Raw genomic sequence first — 25530 nt, forward strand, 5'->3', positions numbered from 1 at the left:
AGAAAACAAGGTTCAAGAGCTGAAGTGACTTTCCCAAGTGTCTACAACTAGCAAATGACAAAGCTAGGATCCATATCACAGAAGTAAAAGGAATAACAAAACTTATTTCTTAATCTTTACGTATAAATATTAGTAAATAAATAAAACCTAAGTGAGGAAATAGCAAATCCTTCAAAATAGCCTGCTTAGGACTTTTTTCTTTTAGTACTTTTCCCTCCACCATCCAAAAGGTTCTTTCTTCAATGTTGTTCTTTTTTTCTATACACTCTATTTTGCTGATCTTATCCACTCTCAAGACTTCAGCAATCTCTGTTTAAATTATTCCCAGACGTACAGGCAAGGAATGAGCATATCTTCAACATGACCAGAACTTACGACTGTAAAAAGCATTTTAAAAGTATATTCAACATACACTTATAAGAACCCCAGTGGTACAAACATCACAGAGCTAAAGAAGAATAAAATTACTACCTTATACCATTTGTAATAGACCATGTGAAACTAAATGCATACACAGAGAAAGGAATTATATGAGATTTACAGTTAAACCATTTATGTGAAAACACCTTTTCTTCTGGTCTTCAAAAATCATTGTGCTGCAGTAATTTCACTCTCATAATTTTGTAGAATATTCTGTCTGCAGTTACTGGAGATATGCATGTGACAGATGACATTCAATAGAGAATGAAGGAACATTTTTGGGAATGTGCTGTCTTTTTTTTTCAAATTTGTAGGAAATAAAATCACATTTTGTAAGGGAATAAATTGTTGTTTTTCTTAAATTTGAAAGCGAAGGGATTACTGATTAAAAGGAAAATTTAAAACATGACCCTGGGCAAGTCACGTATCCCTTTCTGCTTCAGTTTTCTCATCTGTAAAATGATCCGGAGAAGGTAATGGCAAACCACTCCAGTACCTTTGCCAAGAACACTCTGAATGGGGTCACAGAGAGTCACATACAACTGAAATGACTCAACAACAAGACAAATCAAACTCTGAGGATGAAATTCTTGAATTTAAGATTCTGCAACATAAAATATATTACAAAGCATGGAAGTATTATGCCTTTTCCCAAATATTTTTAAGAATAAGATACACTTAAAATAAATGGCTCTATGAACCAAATGATCTCTGTTTCCTGTCCCCATTGCCAAAGAAGAGAATGATCATCTACTTTCAATGGGGGCATCTGAGTTTTGCTGTGAAGAAAGGGCAAGGATTCAATCATCTCCTAATCAGAAATGTTTGCTTATGGCTTTCCCACTATTTTTCCCCCTTGGCTTCAGTAACGGACAAATGGAAAATTTGGAAACTTGCATGTCTTAATAGTCACATTTCTAAAAAGAAAGAGAATAGCACAGTTCGAAGTCTTGGACCATGTCAGCTAAGTCTTGAACTTCATGCCCTTCAAAAATCCCAGGTGCACCTTCAAAAGAATGCATTAATAAAGGCCATCTGGGACTCCCACTGGGCTTCTCATCATGTTGTGGGATAAAATGACTTATCCTTCCAGTGGAATTCTGCTGACAAGTCACAAAACACAGTTACTGCCTATGCCATCAATGAGACAGATTCTTAACTTGGATGCACATGTGTTTCTTCTTAGAAGCCCGGTGGCTGACGGATCATCATGACAGCAAGTTTAGACATATTACTGTGATAACTTATTCCATTAGTGAAACACAGTATATAAAAATATATGGTAACCCTTGTTGTCCTAGATCTCTAGTGACAGATATAAATAAGGCCACCAGCATGGTATACTGTTTGGTGAAACCTCAAAGGAGTAAGGATGGGGGAAGTGCCTTTCAAAGATATTACAATAGCAAAGTCATATCCATTGCAAGATGCAGAGGAACTCAAGATTAAAGGGAACTTAGGAAATTCAGGGCACCTCCTCCCACCCTGATAGCTACCATCAATTACTTGGACCACAATGTTTTTTACCTCCACATAGTTCTCAGACCCTGTCCTTGAAATACAGTTCAATGATTTTATATTTTAGGGTAAAATTAAATTGTAATTAATGTTAAAGAAGCATTCCTTTTTTGTGGTTGTTTTTGGGCAGACTTGTCATTTTACTCATGCTGGGGAGGCAAGTAAGTACCTACTCTGAAACTTAGATCATTGCCTGGGGCATTTAAAGGTTACATGACTTGCCCAGGGTCACACAGCTGGCATGTTTCAGAGGCAGGACCTCAATTCAGGACTTCCACAGTTACTGCTGATAACTGGTTTCTCCCTATCTTTGTCATTCCTCTATGTCAATATCCATGTCATTGTCCAAACTTTTTTGAAGATATTAGTAACTGGGTCACTGCATTACTCTCCACCAGCATCTTGTATTATTTTAAGGGACTAAAATAGTCTATATTCATGATAACCACACTCTGGTAATGTGACCTTAAAATTCCTCAGGCCCTTTTACTCTAAGAACTCCATTCTCTACCAGATCAGTCACATACCAACATTGTCACATTACACACTCGATTCTCTTGGAATTGAATCACCTACAAAATAAAGACTGTGAAATTTGGTTCTAGGACCACGGACTGTCCTATCATTCTCTTCTCATTTAGAGTCAACTTGCTCTTTCCTCTTATTATGATCCTTGGTGCCTTGACTTATCTAAATTCTTCAAGTTCATTTATCTCATCCACTTTGTATTTACTTGTCTCCAGTACATAAATTTTCATTTAATTTATAATTCTGCCCTCATGCTGCAGCCCCTGAGAAATAGGGATGAAAAGGCTTAAGATAAACTTTCCTTCTTTTATGAATATTTTCAGATCTACCTGACCTTCCTGGCAAAAACAAAGATTCATTATCCCACACCAGGTCCTAAAATGTGACACACTTTTCCTCTATGTGTATATTCATAGATTGTAGAACTATACATATGGACCTGGAAGCAAACCCACTCATTTGCATGTTGTCTCTCCATTAGACTGAGAGCTGCCTGAGAGAAAATTTTTTGCTGTACTTTCCACCCTCAGCACTTAATACAGCACTTGAAATATAGTAGACACTTAATAATATATTTTGACTTGCTGACTAGAGGCCATTGAGTTCAAATTTTTCATTCTGCAGATGAGGAAACTGAGGTGCATAATAATTATGTGACTTGCTCAGGGACACAATGCTAGTAAGTCTCTGAGGTAGGATCACTTTCTTTCCTATAGATTTAAAACTAGAAAATCTTGCTTTGAAATTTCGCAAGATACAGTCTCACCAGATTTACCCTCACTCAGATTCCCAAATTCCTTCTTTACCATTTGGTAGAATTTCTTTAATAAGGATTGAACCTGTGATTTCATTGGTTTAAGGAACTCTTGAAAGAGGAAATTCCTTTATTCAAAATCTCCAGGAGGTCTTCTCCTAGACAGATCCAATGCCCCATAGCTCTGCGAAATATATATTCCTATCACAAATGAATCCAGAAATCAATCACTCTCTGTGTGTATCTATTTGTCTTTCTCATCTATTCACAACTTCCATTATTTGCTTTTTTGTTCTTTCTTGTACACTCATCACTCATTTACAGCGTTTCTTGTTTTCTATCCATAACTCTCTTGAGCGAGGATTTCTCCTGTCACTGTCTCTGTCTATTACTTTCTCTTTCTTACTCTCTCAGTATATATGTACTGACCATTATGTCTATATACTAACATGGTCTGCCCATGCCATGACCGTGACTATAAACATATATGGAAATGGAGATCATAGGATTATAGATCTGAACCTGGAACAGATGTCAAAGATCATCTAGTACAATCCCCTCATTTTACACAGGTGTGTATATGTATGCATGTGAGTATGTATACATATGCATATATATGTGTATATATAATATAGATAGATAACTATTTCAATATAATTGGTTATTTTTTTGTAAATGTATTATGAATTTAAATACATCATTCTGAGAAGGGGTCCACAGGCTTTGCCAAAATGCCAATGGCATCCATGACACAAAAAAAGGTTAAGAACCCTGACATCCTGTATAGCAGAAGAAAGAAGGTGTCACCCAGGTGTTGCTACATCAGCCTGAATGGAAAACCCCATATTTTAACTTGATATCTAACTTGTCTTTTGTTGCTTAGCCAGAACCAGGCACTGAATGTTTGTTTTACATGTACCAGAATCTGCACTCCAGTGTACAGAGAAAAAAATATTTTCTGCTTTACTTGTTTTCATTTGATCATAATTTCCTAAAGCTACACTGGAGAAAATATAGTAAACTTCATGTGGCAATTGATTTTATCAACAATAACTCTATTAATCACCATTTTCATCCATTTATGCATTTGGCTATAAAAAATAAACATGGTAAAAGTGATCTCAAACAGCTATATCTTACTGGATGTTTATATGGGTGGATTTTTCCATGAAAGTAAGACATATGAGCATCAAAATTAAATCTCTTGACTTTTATAAAGCAGAAATCTTGTTGCTTCTCTTTTTTTATTCTTCAGTTAAAAGAAAGGTCTCACCACAAATCATTCTTCAGTTCAAAAAGTTTCAGTGGCTCTCCATTTCTTCCAGGATAAAAGTGTCATGCCTGGCATTGAAAGTCTTTTATAACCTGGCACCAGTTGACCTTGCCAAACTTAATTTCTTCCCTGGAAGCAATACGCTTTCTAGCCAGGTTGGCCTACTTAGGATCACAGAATTAGAGATAACAGGGACCTCATCTTACAGGTGAGAAAACTGAGGCCCTGAAAGGTTATGGGATTCATCTGAGGTTACCTAAGCAGTAAAGGGCAATGCTAGGATTTCAACCGAAGTCTTCTGTCTCCTTTCCTTTGTGCTAAAACAGGCTGTTCCCTAGATCAACATTCCACCCCCATTCCCTGCCTTTGCACAGACTGTTCCCAATGGCCAGAATGCACTCCCTCCTTACTGTACCTCCTTCATTTCTACACTTCCTGATTGTCACCTACTCCAAGTTTTTAGTGTTCTGTCTTCCTCAAATTACCTAGCACCTACTTTTGAATTCACATGTTGTATGGCTCTGCAGAAAGTGAATTCTGTGAGGACGTTGTCTCTTTTGCCATCGGGTCCTTGCATTTCCGGACCCTAGACCAAATCTTTACCTGTGATAGACACTTAACAAATGTTGGTTGAGTTATATTAAAAGGATGGGAAATTAGAGAGAGCTTGAGCTTTCAACTAGTCAGGTTTTTTGCAATTTGTTCATCTGGCATTGTTTACTCATTTTATTTTTGTGTAGGATTTGGATGTGTTCCTTTCTAATCTTTCATCCTCAGCCAAAAAAGGGTCAGTATGAGGAAGTGAGAAAGGAAGGTTAAAACAATAGAAAGAACATATACATACACACATCTATATCTATCTATCTATCTATCTATCTATCTATCTATATGTGAACTCTAGGAGATTTTTATTTTTTTTAAATGTAATAATTATAAATATTTATAAAGAACCTACTATGTGATGCCAGGCACTGTGCTAAGTGATTTATAAATATTATCTCATTTGATCCTCACAACACACCTGTCAGGCAGTTGCTATTATTATGACTATTTTACAGATGAAGAAACTGAGACAGACAGAACACAGAGTGCCAAGGGGTCACACAACTAGTAAGTATCTGAGGTCAGGTTTGAACTCACATCTTCCTGACTTCAGGTCAAGCAAAGAATGCTAGATTTAGAGTCAAAGGTTGCTGTTGTTCAGTTGTTTCTGACTCTTCATGACCCCATTTGCCATTACAATTAAGGAAATTGAGGCAAACAGGGTTAAGTGACTTGCCCAGGGTGACCCAGATAGTATGTTAGACCAGATTTGAACTCAGATCTTGCTGACTCCAGGCCCGGCACTCTATCCACTGTGTCACCAAGCTATCCCAGAGTCAGAGCACCCAAGTTCAAACCCTTTCTAGTACTTACTACCAGTCCAATCTTTGGCAAGACAGGCAATCTCTCATTTATAAAATGAAGGGTTTGGACTAAATAGCCTCTGAGATGTCCGCTGTAAATCTCTGATCCTCCTTCTTGGCCTTCAACATTTTGTATATTTTCACAGGAGAAATGTTGAAACACAGTATGACATCCCAGGACTGATATCTTTTATATCAGAACCACCACTAACAACTTATACCCCTGGGACAACATGAACCATGTAGGGCAACCAACTTGAAATGCCCCCTCAAATTACCTTTTAAAGCCTAATCATATACATGAAGACCCTGGAGCGTCACCAGGACTCTATGGGGAGGGCTGGTGCAAGGAAACAGTAAGAGTCACAGGAATAGGGAAGGGGGTGAGAGTTTAACAAATTCTTTATAATTCCTCCACTCCATTGTTTCTACACTGCTAAATGGCTTCATGTATTTTGAGAATCATGGAGCAAAATTTAGGTTACAGGTAGGGATATAGGATAGAGCAAGAAGCAGAAGAGATCTCAGAGGTCAACTGGTCCAACATCCCTCATTTAACAGATGAGGAAACTGAGGACCAATGTGGTGAAATGGTTTATCCAAGGGTACGCTGATGATGGAGATAGGTTAACTGAATTGTGTACCTGTGTGTGTGTGTGTGTATACATATGTGTGTGTATGTATACATACATGTCTATATCTATCTATCTATCTATCTATCTATCTATATATATATAAAGAGGGAAAGAAAGAGAGACACACACACACACACAGAGAAAGAGAGAGAGAGAGAGAGACAGAAAGACAGAGATGAAGTCTAGTCAAAACAGGATTAAACTACATTGGATATAATTTTCTTGCTATATTCCCTCCAAGCTATTTCTCTAAGCTTAAGATATATCATAACTTTCTGTTACTCAGAATAAAGGGTCAATAACAAGACCCTGTTACTCAGAGTATACTGTAATTTGAATCTGGAACACAGTTTTCTTCCAAAACAGAGAACACAAGTGAGACAAGTTGGAATGGAACAAAGCAGAAAAAGGAGCCAAGCTTCACTGTCACATTAGTTGATGAAAACCACAAAAAACACCAACATTGTAGACGGAGAAAAAACATAAAATCAGCATTTATTTCTAAAAGAATAGTTAAAGCTGTAAATAAAATGTGAGAACGTCCACTTTACTTAAAATGAAAAAATGCAAAAAAAAAAAGGTCAATAATGACCTTGTACTCTGTTAATTTCATGTATACAGGCCTTAATCTAGATAGGATATTATATCTGAATGTGTATAATGTGTTTGTGTGTATTTCTGTGGGGAGTTGCTTTTAGGAATTTGTGGAGGGTTTTCATGGACGTTGTAGAAAAATACATCAAAATGTTTTGTTAGCCAGCATGAAAAGAAGGACATAGTTTCATGTCCCTAGTTTTTCAATTAAAACTTTATACAAATTAATGGAAGACAGGAAGAGAAGTCAGATAATAGACTAGGTTAATGAACAAAGCTCCTGAAGACATTTTTTTTTCCTGGAAATCATTAAAACAAGGCAAGATTAAATATTTACATAGTTTTAGGATCATGTTGGTTCGATTGGTTAGAGCATTATGAAAATGAGAACAAGATTTACTCCTTATATGGGCAAAGTAAATAGGAAAGACATGGACACTCATCATATAGGATGAGGAATAATCAATCATATGGTCAACCCCTCTGAGTCACTCTTCCCATCTGTAAAATGAGAGGATTGGACTAGATCTTTGGCATCTGTTCCAGGTTCAGATCTATAATCCTATGATCTCCATTTCCATATACGTTTGTAGTCATGGCACGGACAGACCGTATTAGTTTATGGATCTAATGGTCAGTACATATATACTCAGAGAATAAGAGAAAGTCATAGACAGAGACTGTGACAGGAGAAATCCTCACTCAAGAGAGTTATAGATAGAAAATAAGAAACACTGAAAAAGAGAGCTGGGAAACAAAACAAGAATATTTCATCTTTGCCTTTTAGAATATTTATCTTGTTGCACATTCTATTTTCTATTCAGTTCCCTTCCAAATAAATCAAATATATTTAATTTTAAAATAAAATATTAAATACTTTAAAATTAAAAAAATAAATTAAATAATTTGAAAATAATGAAAATATTTTAAAATAATGTGGAAAATGCTAAAGGTATCAAAATAAAAACAAAAAATAATTTGTTTTTTAAGGAATTCTTACAGTTCTACCAATTTATTTTTTTAATCCTAATCATATTGAAAATTCTATAAAATTAGAAAGTTTTCTTTCCTTATTCTTCCATCTTTTCTTCCTTATTTACTTTTTTTTTTTTAAGATTAGATCTCCCTATTTTGCCCATGCTGGAAGTTCAGTAGACATTCATGGCCTACTGACTGTCACAGAATCTTTATCCTACTCCATTTTTCCCACCTGGACCAGTTGGCTACTCCTCACCCTTCACTTCCCCTCTTAAGCATCCTGGTGGTCTTTACCTCCTAGGGGTTCATCATATTAGTACTGGATTTAGATGGACTTTAGCCCAACTATAGCTCAGTATTCCTGACTTTAACAAATCCACCAGCCTCAGCCTCCCTCAATAGCATTTGATATCATATCCAGTCATTTTTAAAAGCATTCTAAATAACAGACAAGCAGGTAATTTAAGTTCATTGTATGAAAAGACCTCTAAAATCAACAGGATGATCAATGCAAAACAGGCTTTATGTCTCCGACTTAAGAAAACAAATTGTTGTTTAATCATTTCAGTCATGTCCAATTCTTCATGGCCCTATTTGGGGTTTTCTTGGCAAAGATACTAGAATGGTTTACCATTTCTCTCTCCAGTTCATTTTACAGATGAAGAAACTGAGGCAAATAGGGGTAAGTGACTTGCCTAGCATCACACAGCTAATAAGTGTCTAAGGGCAGATTTGAACTCAGGAAGTTGAGTCTTCCTGACTCCAGGCCTGGCACTCTATCCACTGTGCAGTCTAGCTGCCCCAAAGAAAATGAATACAATTATGTAATCAAGACATTTTCTTCTGCATTTGCTTTCCAACTTCTATCTCATTAACAATCAGAGATATTATTTATTCCATTACCTTGGTCTCTTCTAGACAGATATACCTGGGAAATGCTAAAATGTTTCTCTGATTTTACCTTATATGTGTTTTCGTGAATTACCCAAAGGAAACATATTCAAATTATACTTGATACTTTGATGGGATCTGTAATTTTATATGTGCATGTACTCCTTCCCCTGAGGCAGGGAATCATAGTATATACATACCTCTTCCTCCTCCTCTGCCATTATTATCAAAGTTCTTTCATAATCCTATGCAGAGAATCTTCTCTATTATCTGGTAACATCCCTCTGGAGCTGGTAGTACAGAGGTGATGGTGCCAGCATTTTATACTATGTCTTAGTATCATTACAAAACCAGCCCCTGCCTTTTCCAGTTATGCTTTCTGCTGAGTTTATTTCATGAAACATCTTATACACAAGTAATAAGTGATAAGCTGCTATAGCTTACTTGCACTCAACATGTGTCTCTCCGTTATCTCTTGGATTATTTCTAAATTTACAATTATTTTAAATCTCAAAATTTTATATTATTATTATTATTATTATTTTTAGTTTTTGGTGAGGCAATTGGGGTTAAGTGATTTGCCCAGGGTCACACAGATACTAAGTGTTAAGTGTCTAGAACTGCATTTGAAATCCGGTCCTTCTGACTCCAGGGCCAGTGCTCTATCCACTGTGCCACTTAGCTCTCCCCATTATGGTTGTTTCTTGAATTCAATTAATCAAAAAACATGTATTCAAGTATAAGGTACTACAGATACAAAGAGAAAAATTAAAAACAAAAACAAAAACAGTCCTTGTCTCAAAGAGCTTACTTTCTATCAAGAGTGATGCACTTGCACAAACACACATAAATTTATTTTATACTCCCAAAGAGGTAGCATGATGTGGGTGATTCAGAACATGCTTTGGAGTTAAGGAAGGCCCTAGATTCAGGTCCTACTTCTAACAGTAAAGGTTGTATGATCCTGGCAAATCAGCTTCCTCCACTACCAGAAGAGAAGTCCCTACCTCTCCCTTGAGTCAAAAATCTCTGGCTTGTGTGTTTCAATGTTTGCCTTTATCAGTCAACTTTACCTCCAGTGACACTGGCTTCCTTGCTATTGCTTGAACAAACATCCCATCTCCGAAGCACACGGCTGTCCCCCATGAATGGAATGTTCTCCCTCATTTCCTGGGTTTCCTTAAAGTCTCACCTTAGATCTCACCTTCTGCAGAAAGCCTTTCCTGATGCCCCTTAATTCTCATGCTTTCCCTCTTTTGGTTATTTCCAATTTTCTTATATGTTGTGTCTTTGAAAATCATTGTTTTCACATTAGCCTATTAGTTTGTGAGCTCCTTGAAGGCTGAGCACAATGCCTGCCCAGTATATGGTAGGTACTTAATAACTGTTTATTGGCTAACTGATATGTGTGTATATAAATATATATGTATAACATATTATATACGTGTATGAAAATACCTTTAAAATCAATAAGAATTAAAAATTTCCCAAAGAAATAGGCTACAACTACATTGGCAACCTGAAGTTAAAATTTCTGATTCACATTTATTCAAGAAACAATTAAATAATATTTATGTGCCAAAGGCCAAAACATAAGCACAGCAGTGGTTAACAAGAACCTTTAGCAATTATTTTGACCAACCTGAATTCTAAAGAAAATTTAATCTCTTTATATTTATATGCTATTTTTAATTATTATTTTCAATTCCATGTCAACTTCCCGCTCATTTCAATGGCTTAAAAAGAGCTCTAGGATATCTTATTACTAGCAATGTTTAGTTTCATATTGTAACTTGGAACAGGAAAACATAAAAGAGGAAAGAGAGGTGAATGACTTTTTTTTTTCAGGCAAGAGGCTTTCCTTCTATTCTTTAAAAAGTCCAAGGCACTCACAGAGCAGAAAGTTTTATTATCACCAATTTGAGGAGCATAATTCTTGCTTGATGTTGCAATAATCTAAGACAACCTAAGACAAGTTTTTAGTCACCCCCACCCCCACACACATGATATTACATGTAGAAGGGATGAAAAATACTACTCAACATGTCACTTGTGATATTTTAGCAGGCCACCCTTAATATTTCCACAGCTAATGAAAATGAAGGGGAGAGGAATATGTAAATAAGGAAGATCTTGAACACAATTCCACTGATGAGGACTGATTTTTTTTTAGATTTAGTAGATGAACAGCTACATAGAGCCTCTGAATTAGATGAGATTTGAAGTAACAGTTTTGCTAATACTAACAGGTTAATTATTAAATAATAATAATAAATATTTTAATCAAATAGAAAGTTATTTTTAAAAACGTCCAAAGCAAAATGAAACTTCTCAAGTTTCCTTTAAGATTACTCTGTGTGTGTGTGTGTGTGTGTGTGTGTGTGTATTTGTATTATTAGTGGTGATTTTCTTCAACAAAGGCATGTCAGGAAAGAGAGAGTTAACTATCTGTGAAGCAAGTTACAGGCAGCTTCTAGGAAGGAAACTTCATAACTATAGTTTGTTTTCAATGGGGAAAAGGTCGTATTGGGTGGAAAAAGGAAGAAGTAAGTGTCTGAAAGCATCTTAGCCTTCATCTACATGCAAAAAGCAATTTAAAAGCCAGACAACACTTACATGTCAGGAATTAAACACATACATACACATACACACAGAGCAGCCAATTTTATGTTTTGCTGACTAGATTTTAATGACGTCAGCATTTCATCGATGAAAACAGTCAAACAAGATTAGCTAAGTACATTATGAAGGAAAATGTGACAGTTAAAATTCATCAATATAGTTCAAGAATGAGAAGAGTACATAAAAGTCTATTTCTGTCATGTCACTTTCAGTAAATACATTTAACACACATCGTTTTAGGGAGAGAGGGGGAGGGATCACAGAAAGGAAGAGGTGTATCACATGTCCAAAACTGTTTTACCCCCAAACAAGGAACAATTAAACAAGGTACAAAAACACAAGATTATAAACCGGCAGCCACACAACAAACAAATCAAACTCAGCTCTTTAAAGTTCATCCTACTGGCCTGTTAAAAACACACCTTTCTTGTGGTTTTGTTTTTGTTTTTGTTTTTTACTGACCAAAGTCATCTAGAGATTTGCCCAAACATTCAACTTACCTGGACTGCATATCTTGTTGAGTTTTGGACTGGCTGACTTCAGCTGGTGGTGAAGGATGAGTGACGTGTTGCTGGAGTTCTACAAGAGACTGGTAATACTGTTGTTGATGGTGTTGCTGCTGTTTGTACCGAGATAAACTAAAAAACAACCCTAAAATGGCTTTCAAATTTCCATTTCTTATTTCTGTTAAAAAAAACAGGAAGGAAAAATATAAATACCATAATCTAAATTTAATGTTACTATTGCTACTATTGTTGCTATTATTATTATTATTACTACACATGTACAGAAAATACTTCCTCACTTAATTAAACTTTGGATATAACAGTTTTGTTAACTGACAAACAAGAAAACCAACCCTGGAATCTTCATCCTTCTTTTACATGCAGCCAAAGCAAAACTGGATCTCTAACCTAACCTGACCTTTCCTGATAGGGATAGGGATGGGAGAATTAGGTGAAAAACTATTCAAAAGAGACTTGTCTTTGCCAACTTTGAGACTCTGGCTTCTTCGTGAACAAATCAAAAACTCAGTAGCTTCTCTTTCAAATATCTGTTCCAATATATTGCTTCAATCACATTTCTACAGTTGGGGATGTGGTTCACACCATCAAGTAAGGAAAGAAAGCTACCTGCGTCCCTTTATTTTATAGTTGCTGGCAATGGGCCTAAAGTTAATTTTTAAAAATTTATTTTACTTTTAATTTCTAGAATAAAACAAGAATTTCCAGAACATAGTAGCATAGAAATATGATTTGCACATGAAACTGCAAATCCGTTTGTGCTTGCTATTCCTTTTAAATCTACGATAAAGTTATCATGTAAATTTCTTTTTTTCTCTCCCCCCGCCCTAGAGATGTCTGTTGTAAGAAATGTGTGTATACATACACATACATATATATACATGTGTGTATATGCACATAGATATGTAAAATTATTCTATACATAATTCTATTTATCAGTTCTTTCTCTGGACTTTATAACCAACAGAATTTCTAGCGTGAAAGGCTCTTTATCCTTTTTTTGCATAAATTAAGCACAAATTAATAACTTTTTTTCTAAATATAAGAGCACAACATCCAGGAAACTGAGATTTCGATTTAGTTTTTCTAATGAAAGCTGTAGGTCAATTTCCATTTTAATCACCCATTTAGGGGTAGTGATTATTTCTTTTCTTTTCTTTTCTTTTCTTTTCTTTTCTTTTCTTTTCTTTTCTTTTCTTTTCTTTTCTTTTTTGTCTTCTTATAAGTGCCTACCACAGTATTTGGCATATAGCAGGAGCTTAAACAAATACTTGCTTGTTCATCCATTGTTCCCCAGAATTTTCCTCCTGCATAAGATTTACAAGGTCTAAGATTTCATAGCTGTGGGTACCTGCCTCACTGACAAAGACCACAGTGTCTCTATTCCTTGACAGAACTGTCTCCAAGAATTTCGTTGGCCCAAAGATTTGCTACCCTGTGGCAGTTTTCCTTTGAAGGCACATGTGTTGTCCTTTGAGTGAACATAAACTACTTTAAGAGAGGAGATTATTTCACTTTTTCTTTGTATGCTGTTGCTGTTAAGTCATTTTCATTTATGTTTAACTCTTTGTGATCCCATTTGGGGTTTTCTTGACAATAATACTGGAGTGGTTTGCCATTTCTTTCTCCAGATAATTTTACAGATGAGAAAACTGAGACAAGCAAAGTGACTTGCCCAGGATCACACAGCTGGTAAGTGTCTAAAGCAGGATTTGAACTCAAGAAGAGGAATCTTCTTGACTTCAGGCCTGGCACTCTATCCACTTTGTCAACTAGCTGCTCCCTGTCTTTGGATTCCCAGCATTTATCACAGTACCTGGTACACAGATTCTTTTTTTTTTTTAGGCAATTTATTAGGCAAGTGACTTGCCCAGGGTCACACAGCTAGTAAGTGTCAAGTGTTTGATCTGAGGCCCGATTTGAACTCAGGTCCTCCTGACTTCAGGGCTGGTGCTCTATCCACTGTACCACCTAGCTGCCCCTACACAGATTCTTGATTATGTTCATTAACTGTCTGACTAATTAGTTGATATACAGCTTGGTAATACTTGGTAGAACTCAGGGTCACCACCATTGCATGATGAGACATCAGAAGACAGTTATCATTTTTCATTCCTTTAGATATATGATTAAACTTTTTTTATTTTTTATTAAACATTTTTAAATGGAACAGCTGCTGTCAGTATTTGAAAGTTCCATTTAAGTTTTATTCACTTATTTCTTTATAATAATGAGGATATGCATAACAGTTACAACCTGCAGCTGACCTTTATTACAGTAGCTATATTTTAAATTGATCAGAGAAAAAGAAATAAGCAGAAGAGGGCAAAAATTCTAGAAGACTAGTAATAATATTTTTAATATGGCTTAAAAGAGGCAATAAAATAGATCACACTGTGATTTCCAGGCTTTCTCTCTGCCTTTGGATTCTGGTGGCATTAACAAAGTGCTTGTTCTGCTCTCTTTTGGATTATGATATCAACCTTTCTTCTTAGTGGAATTGCTGCCATCACATGGACCTCCAAAAGGTTATTTTTCTTCCAACCTCTCCCCAGTGTAAAAGGAAACACAAGTGACACCATTACACTGAGTTTAGACTTTGACAAATTTTAAATGAACACTTAAAATACTGCAAGTTCTTGTTTGAAAATATGATTTTATTCATTTCATAAATATTTATTATATATCTGCTACATCCAAGACCTTATGCTAGGGATGGGGATGAAAGAGATATAATCCCTGCCCTCATGAAGGTTACACTCTAAAGGAAAGAGGCAATATGATCACAGATAAGTAATATACATAGTAGACTGTTATAGGAAAGAAGGAAACAAATAGGTATTAAGTGCATGTGCCAAGGACTGTGCTAAGAACTTTCAGATATTATCTTATTTAATCCTCACTAAAACCTTCGAGGTAGGTGCTACGATTATCCTCATCTTCCAGGTGAGAAGTTATAAGACTTACTCAGAGTCAAATAGTTAGTAAGAGCTTGAGGCTGAATTTGAACTCAAGACTTCCTGACTTCAGGGCCCAACCCTCTCTCCATCATGCTACCTATCTTAACTATAGCATCTTCCCTCTTGTTAATTGTTTCCAATTTATCTAGTATATAACCTGTTGGTACAGTTATTGTCACGTTATCTCCCACATAAGATTGTGAGCTCTTAGAAGGCGGGAGTTGTCTTTTGACTTCATTTCTATCTCCAGCACTTAGCATAGTACCAAGCACATAATGGGTGCTTGATAAAATATTTATTGATTGACAGCTTCTTTGAGATAGAGACAAATAAAAGATTTCAGCAAAGTACCCTAGCTAAGCCTTGAAGCGGGAAACATAACTTTCAGCTTGGTTAAGTGAAGGCTTTTTTTTTTTGAAAAAGCAGCAACTGAGTACTTCAGGGAGGGAAGAATTTCAACATATTGAAGTCAAGGCATACATTCTAGTCGCAATTGGGAGTAGAAGGGGAGAGAGTTTATGTAAATGTATATAGGTGGGAGAATACAGGATGAGATCAGAAATCAAAGGCTCCAATATCTAGACACAGACTGGACCTCCAAGGCCATGTATTCCAAGCCCATGATTTTAAAGATGAGGAAACAGAGGATCATCACAGAGATTAAGTGTTTGCCCAAGGCCTCACAGATAGTTTGTATCAGAAGTGGGATCTGAACCAGGATTCTTCTAATTCCAAAGCCTAGGTTATTTCCATTGTACTGCCTAATGAAAGTTACAAGTACAGTTTGGTAGAATGTAGGATGTATAAATGGCAAGAATGTGAAATAAAGCTAGAAAGATAGGATGAAACCAAATTAGATGCTAGGCTAAGATGTTGATATTTTACTTTATAGATTAACATGGAGGGTTTTTTTGTTTGTTTGTTTGCTTGCTTTTTGATACTGGGCAGTAATGTGGTCATGAAAAAGATTAGTCCAGAAACGATATGAATGATGGATTAGAAAGGACAAAACACTGTGATCAACAGAAGGAAATTGCTATTATCAAGGTAAGAACAAATGTGAGCCTGAATTAGCATAGTTGCAACATGATTGACAAGGAGAGATAGATGTGAGAGAAATTAGAAAGAGTGGCAGGAGTTAAGTGGGAGAAAAGAGCTAGAGGCAATTGGGTATGGGATCAAGGGAATTTTTTCCCAAGTACTAATTCCATCTCTGACACTGACTATCTAAGTGACCTTGGACAACTCACTTTATCTTTCAGTTTCCTGGACTGTAAAATGATGTGTCTGGACTAGATGGCCTCTCAGGTTTCTTCTATTTATATATATATATGAGCTTCTCATTAAATTGCTAAGCACAGATTATTAAGTAAAGAGTGATATCATGCTAAGAGATAGAGAAGGTGGGGGGGGAAGTAAGTTTTCAAGAGGGGAAAGATAAGGAGTTCAGTTTCACACATAAAGAGAAGAGCGCAGTACACTGGAAAGAGTTTCGTCTTTGCGGTAAGGTGATTTGAGTGTGAATCTACTTTCTCCACTGCAGTTTACTTATTGTATCCTAAGATGGACAGAGAGATAAAGAGATAGAGATAGGGAGATAAAGATATATAAAGATATATAGATATGTGTGTATGTATATGTGTGTGTATGTGTATGTTAGCTATGTTATGCTGTTGACTCATATTTGAGCTAAAATCCCCTAAAATCCAGAGACCTTTTCCACATAAATTATTGTCTACGTATGCCTTCCTCCATTGTGAAGTTCACTTTTTGTATTTTATTCTTTTTAATCTATTTTTATTTTGTTAGATATTTTCCAATTACATGTAAAAAATTTTTAACATTCATTTTTTTAAATTTTGAGTTCCTAATTCTCTCCCTTCCTCCAGCCCATCCCCCACCTCTTGAGAAGGCAAGCACTTTATCTATTATACATGTGAAGTCATGCAAAAACATTTCCATATTAGCCTTGTTGCAAAAGAAAATACACATCAAAAAAAACAAGAAAATAAAATTTTAAAAGTATGCTTCAATTTATACTCAGATTTTATTCTCTCTTTGGAAGTGGTTAGTTATCTTTCATCATGGGTTCTTTGAATTGTCTTGGATCACTGTTTTGATCAGAATAGCTAAGTCTTTCACAATTTATCATCCTTATAATATTGATGTTACTGTGTACAGTCTTCTGGTTCTGCTTACTTCACCTTGCATCAGTTCAGGTAAGTCTTCCTAGATTTATGTAACCCACTTTTTAAAACCTCTACTTGTAGTCAGGTATAAATGAATTCCAAGATCCCTTCTATTCAATAAGTCTGCATGTCCTTAAAAACAATTTTTAAAATACTTTCAAACTTTATTCCAAATCAAAATTAGCATTATCACTCCTCTGCTCCAAAGTCTTCAGTGGTCCCCTTTAGTCCATTAAGTAAAAATAATACTCCCTTGACTGCCATATACAATTCTTCCCAAGCTGACACTAGTCTATTTCCTTCCAAACTTATCTGACAAATACTCTCTTCTCTGGACTCTGTTCTTCTGAAAACAGAGTACTCTCCATTTGATCAAGCAGCTGCTTGATAGCTAGCACAGTGAATAGACATCTGAATGTAGATTCAGTAAGCTCTCAGTTCAAATCCAGTCCTAGATAATAGCTGTATGAACTTGGTTATGTCACTTAATCTCTGCTTCATTTTCCTCATCTGTAAAATGGTGATAATATTAGTATCTACCTTCCAAGGTTCTTGTGAGAAGCAAACGAGATAATATTTATAAAGTGATTAGCATAGTATCTGGCACATAGTAAGCATTTAGTAAATGCTAGCTACTAGTATTCAAGCAATGAATAAGCAAATTTCTAACTCTACCCAGATATTCTTGTGTCTGGCATATGCTAGTCTTGCTGCATAGAGGACTTAGGAGAAAGAGATGTTGTAGGTACTACACACCAAGGATAAGGAACAGAAAGAAAACCAATTTGCCCACTGTACACCCCCCATTCTTTCTGATCTCCTTGCCTTTGTTCAAATCTTTCTTACTTTGTCTAGAATGCCCGTCCTCCATCATCCTCTTACCAGCTAAATTCCAATAGATTCTCTAAATCCAAAAAAAAAAAAAATTAAACCTTCTCCATGAAGCCTTCCCTGATCCTCTTGTTAGGATGAGCTTCCCTCTTAGATTCCCCAACCCCATCAAAATGGTACTTTGTATCATTCTAATGAACTTATAATAGAATGATGAGGAGCTCAATGGTCTATCATTACAGCTTATGCCCCAAGTAGTATTAGGGGCAGAAATAGCAATAGACAAGTCCAATCTTACAACTGTTATCATAGTTCATGTTGTAATGGTGTATACCATTATATGTGATGGCTATATATACATGATGTAGAAAACATAAGCTATCAGCCTCTTTTGTATCATTAGTAAACTGGTGTAGCCAATAACCACTTCTCAGAAAATATGTTTCTGAGTGGATAAATTAAGATTCATAGAATTACAAAGTAAAGAAATTATAATGAAATGCATTTACCAAAATATTCATTTAAAAAAAGGTAGGTGTGGAGAGGAAGGCAGTTAAAAGACCCCAGATTAAGAATTCTTGGTATGCAAGAAAGTACTTGCTGCCTGGAAAAAAGTTCAGCCTGACCATGTCACTCCCCTACTCAGTACAAGCTGTGGTTCCTATCACCTGTAGGGATGAAATACAAACTCTTCTGTTAACATTTAAAGTCCCTCATTTGGCTACAAACTACTTCCCCAGGCCAGTTATCCATTACTTACCTTCATGTGCACTCTATTTCAGTAAAACCAACCTCCTCACTTTCCCTCACACATAAAATTCTAACTCCTGACAACACCTCTTTTCAAAAGAGTCTCCCATGCCTGAAATATACTCTCTTCTCACCTCCATTTCTTAGAGTTCTTCCTTGAAAGCTCAACCCAAACATTTTCTCCTAAGAAGACCTTTCCTGACTTTCCCCAGGTGTAAATGCCTCCTCCATTCCCTTGTATAAGCTATCCCAAAAGATGCTATTAAATTTTAATATTGCACTAAGACTTTTGGGACATGTACTTATTCTGAAATTTGTATTGTGTATTTTACTTTGTATTTGTGTTTTAAATGTTTACAGGTATGCATGTTGTGTCCCCAAAGAGAGTATAAGTTCTTTGAAGACAAAGATTGTTTCATTGTATCCCCATAACCAATCACAATTCCTGGAACATAGTCATAACTGGTGGGTATATGGGTAGATGGGTGAATGGGTGGGTAGGTGGATAGATGGGTGAGTGGATAGAAGCAAGGGCCCTCACTCTCTGTGTTGATTCATTCTCACCATTTGCTTTCATATCACGTAAGCCTTCTAATCTCCACACTCACCTGTTCTCATTCTCTGCTCTGAATTAAAAATATACAACCCAAAACTTACATGTAATGTCTTTCCTTCCACACTCTCACATTTAGAGAACTTAGGCTAGCTACCATTTAATTTTACAACAATATTTTCACTGCTACATATTAAGTGTTTAATAAATGCTTGTTGCCAGTATTAAATATGCCAACTTTTTATCTACTTCCTTTATTGCAGTTCAGTCATTCAGTCATGTCTGACTTTTTATGACTCCAAGGACTAAAGCATCCCAGGCCCTTCTACCCTCTATTATCTCCCAAAGTCTGTTCAAGCTCATGTTTGTTGCTTTTATGGCACTATCTGTCCATCTCAATCTCTGCCATCCTCTCCTCTTTTTGTCTTCAATCTTTCACAAAATCATGTCCTTTTCCAATTAATTTTACCCTCTCACGTGACCAGCCTCTGTGATCCTATTATTATTATGCTATTTGTCTTATAAAATTTTAGTAATTTTCAATTTTCATATATAAAATATGTTATTTATAACTAAAATTTTAAAATTTATATTTGCATGTTTTATTCTTTCCAAATATAATCAAGAAATTGAAAGGTACTAAAATCAGCTCATTTAGCATTTTACAGAATGCTTAAAAGCCTTTTACTCATGAAACTATTGAAAGACAAAAATAATCGTCCCCAAATCATTCTCCCATTGACTATGATGGTAAGCTTTCTTACCTTCAGCAGATAGACCTTGCACATTTACTCCTCTGGCTGCTAGAAAGCTAAGGCAGACATCAACATTTTCAATCTGCAACATAAAAAGAAATGACAAGGAACTGAGAGACTTTTCACCCCACAGTAAGTAAGAATGAGATCTAGAGGAACAAAATGGGGAAGAAAGGGGATGAATACTTTGCATTCATTACATAGTACAGCTCCTTACCAGATTTTAACAAGAATTATTATGGTTAATTAGGCAGTTGCTATAAAGCTTGCATTGTCCAGTTTGGCACTTACAAACAATTCATAAAGCCTTGTAGCAGAATGGCATTCTGGTAGATCAGCAACCCACCTACTTAACATACAACCGGATTTTGTGCTTTACAAATAAATCTCAATGAAAGCAACCATAGAAGATGTAACACTATGTGTGTGTTCATGAGGAGGTCATAGCAAAAGTGAAAGTTAGCAAGCAATATTTGACAAATCAGCCAAAGGAGAGAAGTAAACTTTTCCTCCTTTTAATCATAAAAGTGAAAAATGTTACATTAACTTATTAATTTGGTTTGTTTCTTGACAATGTAGAGTTAAACAGAAATACTTTAGGGAAATGAGGGATATGTTCAAGAAAAGGATGCCACTGGACATTAACCAACTTGAGACAATAAAAAACTTAAGACAATAAATGAAATGAATGATCTAAACTGCAATTAATCTGATAGTGAAATACGGAGAGGGGAAATTACAAAACAAATTAGGATAAGTGGTTTTAAAAACTGGCTTGAAAAACTATAAAGTTACAGTTTTCTGTGAGTCATCTTCATTATTACATATGTATATGTTTTAATATTTCTCAATAAATTTAAGTATTTAGTTAATTCATCCAAATTTCCTAAACTGTAAGGTGAAGGGTTTGAACTTGACAGCCTTTCCAGTTCTAAATTTATTATCACATGTAACAGCACTCACATATATGAAAATATTATACATAATATCTTCTATATTCTATAACATAATATATAAATTATATACAAAGCATCATAGAAAATGTATAATAATACTATATATTCATATATATGAAACATTATATAGAACATTTTATATATTTGTGCATGAGTGAGTGGAGGGGGAAGGGACAGAGAGGAGAGAGCCAGAGGGCAGAAGACAAAGGAGAGGGGATAGGAAAGATGGCAGAGGTCAGAGGGAGGGAGGATACAGACATGTGTAGAGATAGGAAACAAGTAGTTATTAATTTTGGGAATTATTTCTAAATCAGCTCCCTGCATATTTTAGACCACTGGTTCTTAAAATTTTTTCATCCTATGATCTCTTTATATTCAAATATTTTTATGATACCCCAAAGGACTTTTGTTTATGTGGGTGATAAATATCTTGTATTATTTTGAAAATAGCCTTGACTTCACACATCTGTCAAAAGTGTGTTGGGATGCACAGACTCAAAAATCTATAATTAGAAGGATCAAAGTAAAAGAAGTTGCATAGGATGATGTCATCTTAGGGATGGGGGAGGTAAAGGAGGGAGAAAATTTTGAACTCAAAATTTTAAAAAAGATGAATATTTAAAAAACATCTTTACATGTAACTGGGAAAAATAAAATATGATTTTTTAAAAAAGAATTTCGATCTAAATTCTTTAAACAAGCAACATATATAAATTAGCAGTATAAAGGAAATGATCTAAGCAGATTTTTCATTCTACTGTAAATTCCTACTCCAATGCCTCACTTTAGTGTGAAGGTGATTATTGGTTCCTAAGACACTGCCAAGAAAGCATGAGTTCTGATAAGTAATAACAAAGTTTGGAATGTGGACATGGATAAATACTATATCAGCTTTTTAAAAGACCAGTTTAGCAAACAACACAGCAGCTCACTGCCAGTAGGCTGGCCACTAGGTATAAATTCTTTGAGTTTGACAAACCATGAAACAGATTTTTTTTTTTCTAAAATGATCCTTAATCCTGAGCAGCTAGCTCACTTGAGTTTTTTCAGTGACAGAAGCAGAGTGGTGGAAAGGGGAAGAGAAAATGCTGTTTTTAAATCATCTATAAATATTTACGTCTTCTAAGAGATGCTAATCTACAACCAATGCAAACTCCTATAAGCACTGTGGCATAGTAGATAAAAAGTACTTGACCTGGAATTTGGATGACGTCAGTTCAAAAACCATGTTTCTAAATGTGTGATGTTCAGTAAGTCACTTGATATCTCAGTACTTCTATGTCCTCACTTGTAAAATTTAGGGAGGGTGGAATAAATTATCTTTTAAGCATTCTCCAGTTTTAAATCTGTGATCTTATGTTATTGATATATACATTAGTACTAGCTCTCTTTGTGGTGGCAAAGAACTGGAAATTGAGGGGATGTCCATCAACTGGGCAATGGTTGAACAAGTTGTGGTATATGATTGTGTTGGAGTAATACTGTGCTATGAGAAATGATGAGTTCAATGGTCTTAGAAAAATGTGGAAAGACTTGCATAAAATAATGAAGAACCAAATGAGTAGAACCAAGAGAACATTGTATACAGTAACAAGAATATCGTTTTAAGAATGACTTTGAGTAAGTTATTTTGTCTATTATCAATACCCAAATTAACTGCCAAGGACATATGAAGGAAGATGTTATCTGCATCCAGAAAAAGAACTCATAAATATAAGTATACATAGAATGACTATACACACATATTTGTGTCTAATGGTAGCCATCTCTAGGGCCGGGGGGAGGAGAAAAAAAGGAAGACATTAAAATTAAATAAGAATATGCACATATACATATATGTGTGTCTATATAACATGTATACATATGTACACACACACACACACACATATATACACACCTAAATGGAAAGATGTAGATAGGAGGAAACAAAAAAATTGTCAGAGTTACTTTTATCTTTCATCCAGAGAAAATAATAAATATTATTTCATGAGACCACTGGTCACCTTATGTTAAAGTGTTTTCATACATAGAAGCAAAACAATAAGAAGAGGAAAATAATTGTAGCCAACAGACCAGCAGAAGATGAGAAGTAAATAATACTGTGAAGAATGTTAATAGTCACTGAATTGAATCAATATATACCTTAATATTCAATAACAAATGCAATGGTAGGAATAGAGAAAAGTAACCAAAATAAAAGAGGAAAATGTGGTTCAGGATTAGGACACTGAAGAGATCAAATGATAGTACTATTATAATTATAATGGTGTAACTATAATTATACAAATTAATTATACAAATTAATTACACTTTTCACACATATCATGAATATTTCTTTCAAAAAGAGAAACAGAATGTATTAGATATAACACATACTTAGCAACATCACAAAAAATCAAACAGATTATATCTTAACTTAGTTAATATGATAGATTACTGAGGTGGAAGTCATTGCCAGATTAACTCTCTTTGAGCAATGTAGCATCGACTTTTAGAGCAAAATCCAAAACCGATGCTAAATTAGGAGAAAGAATAAGATGATAAGATGAATACAGTTCTGTGAGAGATGCAACCTGACATATGCAAATACTTACTTGATACTGAAACATGAGGAACAATACTGTAAATTAACATATAAAATAATATTTAGATGAGGCTTTATTATTTGCAAAGTACTTTCCATCATTTTTCGTTGTTTCTGTTCAGTTGTTTTTAGTTCTGTCTGATACTTTGTGACTCCATTAAGGGTTTTCTTGGCCAAAATACTTTAATAGTTTGCCACTTCCTTCTCCAGCCCATTTTACAGATGAGGAAACTGAGGCAAACAGGGTTAAGTGATTTGCCCAGGGTCACATAACTTGTACGTGTTTGAAGCCAGATTTTAACTCAGGAAACCGAGTCTTCCTGACTCCAGGCTAGTCATTCTATCTATGGTGCCATCTAGTTGCCTTTTTATACATTATCTAGTGGCAGCAAGGTGACACAGCAGATTGATAGATTACTGGGCCTGGAGTCAAGAAGACCCAAGTTCAGATCTGGCCTCCCACGTTTACTAGCTATATGACCCCAGGCAAGTCACTTATTTTCTGTATGTCTCAGTTTCCTTATCTGTAAAATGTGGTAATAATAGCACCTACATCACAAAGATATCATGATCAAAGGAGATATTTGTCAAGTGTTTAGGATAATGCCTGACATATAGTAGGCCCTTAAATGCTTTTTTTCCTTCCATCCTTCCTTCATTTAAGTCTTGCAACAAATCTTGGAGTTATTATTCCTGACTTTTTATTTTCCTGAAGTTTTATTAATTTTAACATAATCTTCACTTCCAAATATATCCCTCCCTAATCCATCTTTATAAAAAAGGAATAAAAAAGAAAAGACCAAAAAGACAGTTCAACAAAACCAAGGAACCCATCAATAGCACATACAATGTTTCATAACCATGGTCTGCTATCTTTGTAAAGGAGGGAGGAAAGTGGATTTTCCTATCTTTTCTTCTAAATTCGATCATTAACATTACACAGAATCTAGATTCAGAATTTTTGTAATTCTTTCTGGTGATATGTTTGAAGTCATTGTATATGTCATTTTCCTGGTTCTACTTTCTTCACTTTACATCTTCTATGCAAGTCACCACATATGCACTTAGATTCTCTGTATTCATCTTTTCTTACGGTGGTATAATGATATTCCATTACATTCATCTATTAAAATTAATTTAAAAGGATATTCTTTTGTATTGCTAAATTTCCATTTAAAAATGATGAGATACAATCCTTTTAATATGTTCTAAAGATCAGTTTCTCTTTTTAAGGTAAAAGGGGGTAGAGGATGAAATCATAATAAATATAAACTATTTCAATTAATGTTATTTTGGGTAGAAATAATATAAAATTGTGTAATATGTCTAGTGAGAATGAACCCTCCATGATTTACTTCATAAGTAGAAACTTGATCATTTTTCCTACATGAATACATGAAAATTTGGAACTCTGAATCATAAAATGATTAAGCTGTTTGTTCCTCGTTGTTGTTTTCCAAGCTAGCAATAATAAGGCATGTATGGATTAGTGTCCCTAAAAGAAAGTCTTTGAATAATAAAAAATAAATTACTCTCCTTACAGGACAGTTTTCCCTCTGAGAAAGAAATTCATACTCCTCAACTTTCTTGGTATTAATTATTAGAAAGACAAAGAAATCAGAAAAGATGTTTATGTAAAATAGAAGAAGGGGGAGGAGGAGGAAGAGGAGGGGAGACAATAAGGAGAATGGTGCATATATTATGCTCATATGAAGAAAAATAAGATTGGACAAAAAATTCTGACTGAGATTTTGTAGGAGTGAATGAAAGACCATTTCAGTGTTTGTTATGGTGACATTAAATTAAAGT

General features: G+C 35.1%; 1 protein-coding gene across 5 annotated transcripts in view; it reads right to left on the reverse strand.

The window, feature by feature from the left end:
• Window positions 1-25530, reverse strand: part of NAV3 (neuron navigator 3) — a 389994-nt gene that overhangs the window by 281796 nt on the left and 82668 nt on the right. For all 5 annotated transcript variants that reach the window (XM_027842471.1, XM_027842473.1, XM_027842474.1 and 2 more), the window contains 2 exons: window positions 20191-20263; window positions 12120-12303 (listed from right to left, as the gene is read on the reverse strand). In XM_027842471.1, coding sequence (XP_027698272.1) covers window positions 12120-12303; window positions 20191-20263 — 257 coding nt within the window. The remainder of the gene's footprint in view (window positions 1-12119; window positions 12304-20190; window positions 20264-25530) is intronic.

This window comes from Vombatus ursinus, unplaced genomic scaffold, assembly GCF_900497805.2.
Source record: "Vombatus ursinus unplaced genomic scaffold, bare-nosed wombat genome assembly UNPS02014874.1, whole genome shotgun sequence".
NCBI classification, from domain to species: Eukaryota; Metazoa; Chordata; class Mammalia; order Diprotodontia; family Vombatidae; genus Vombatus; species Vombatus ursinus.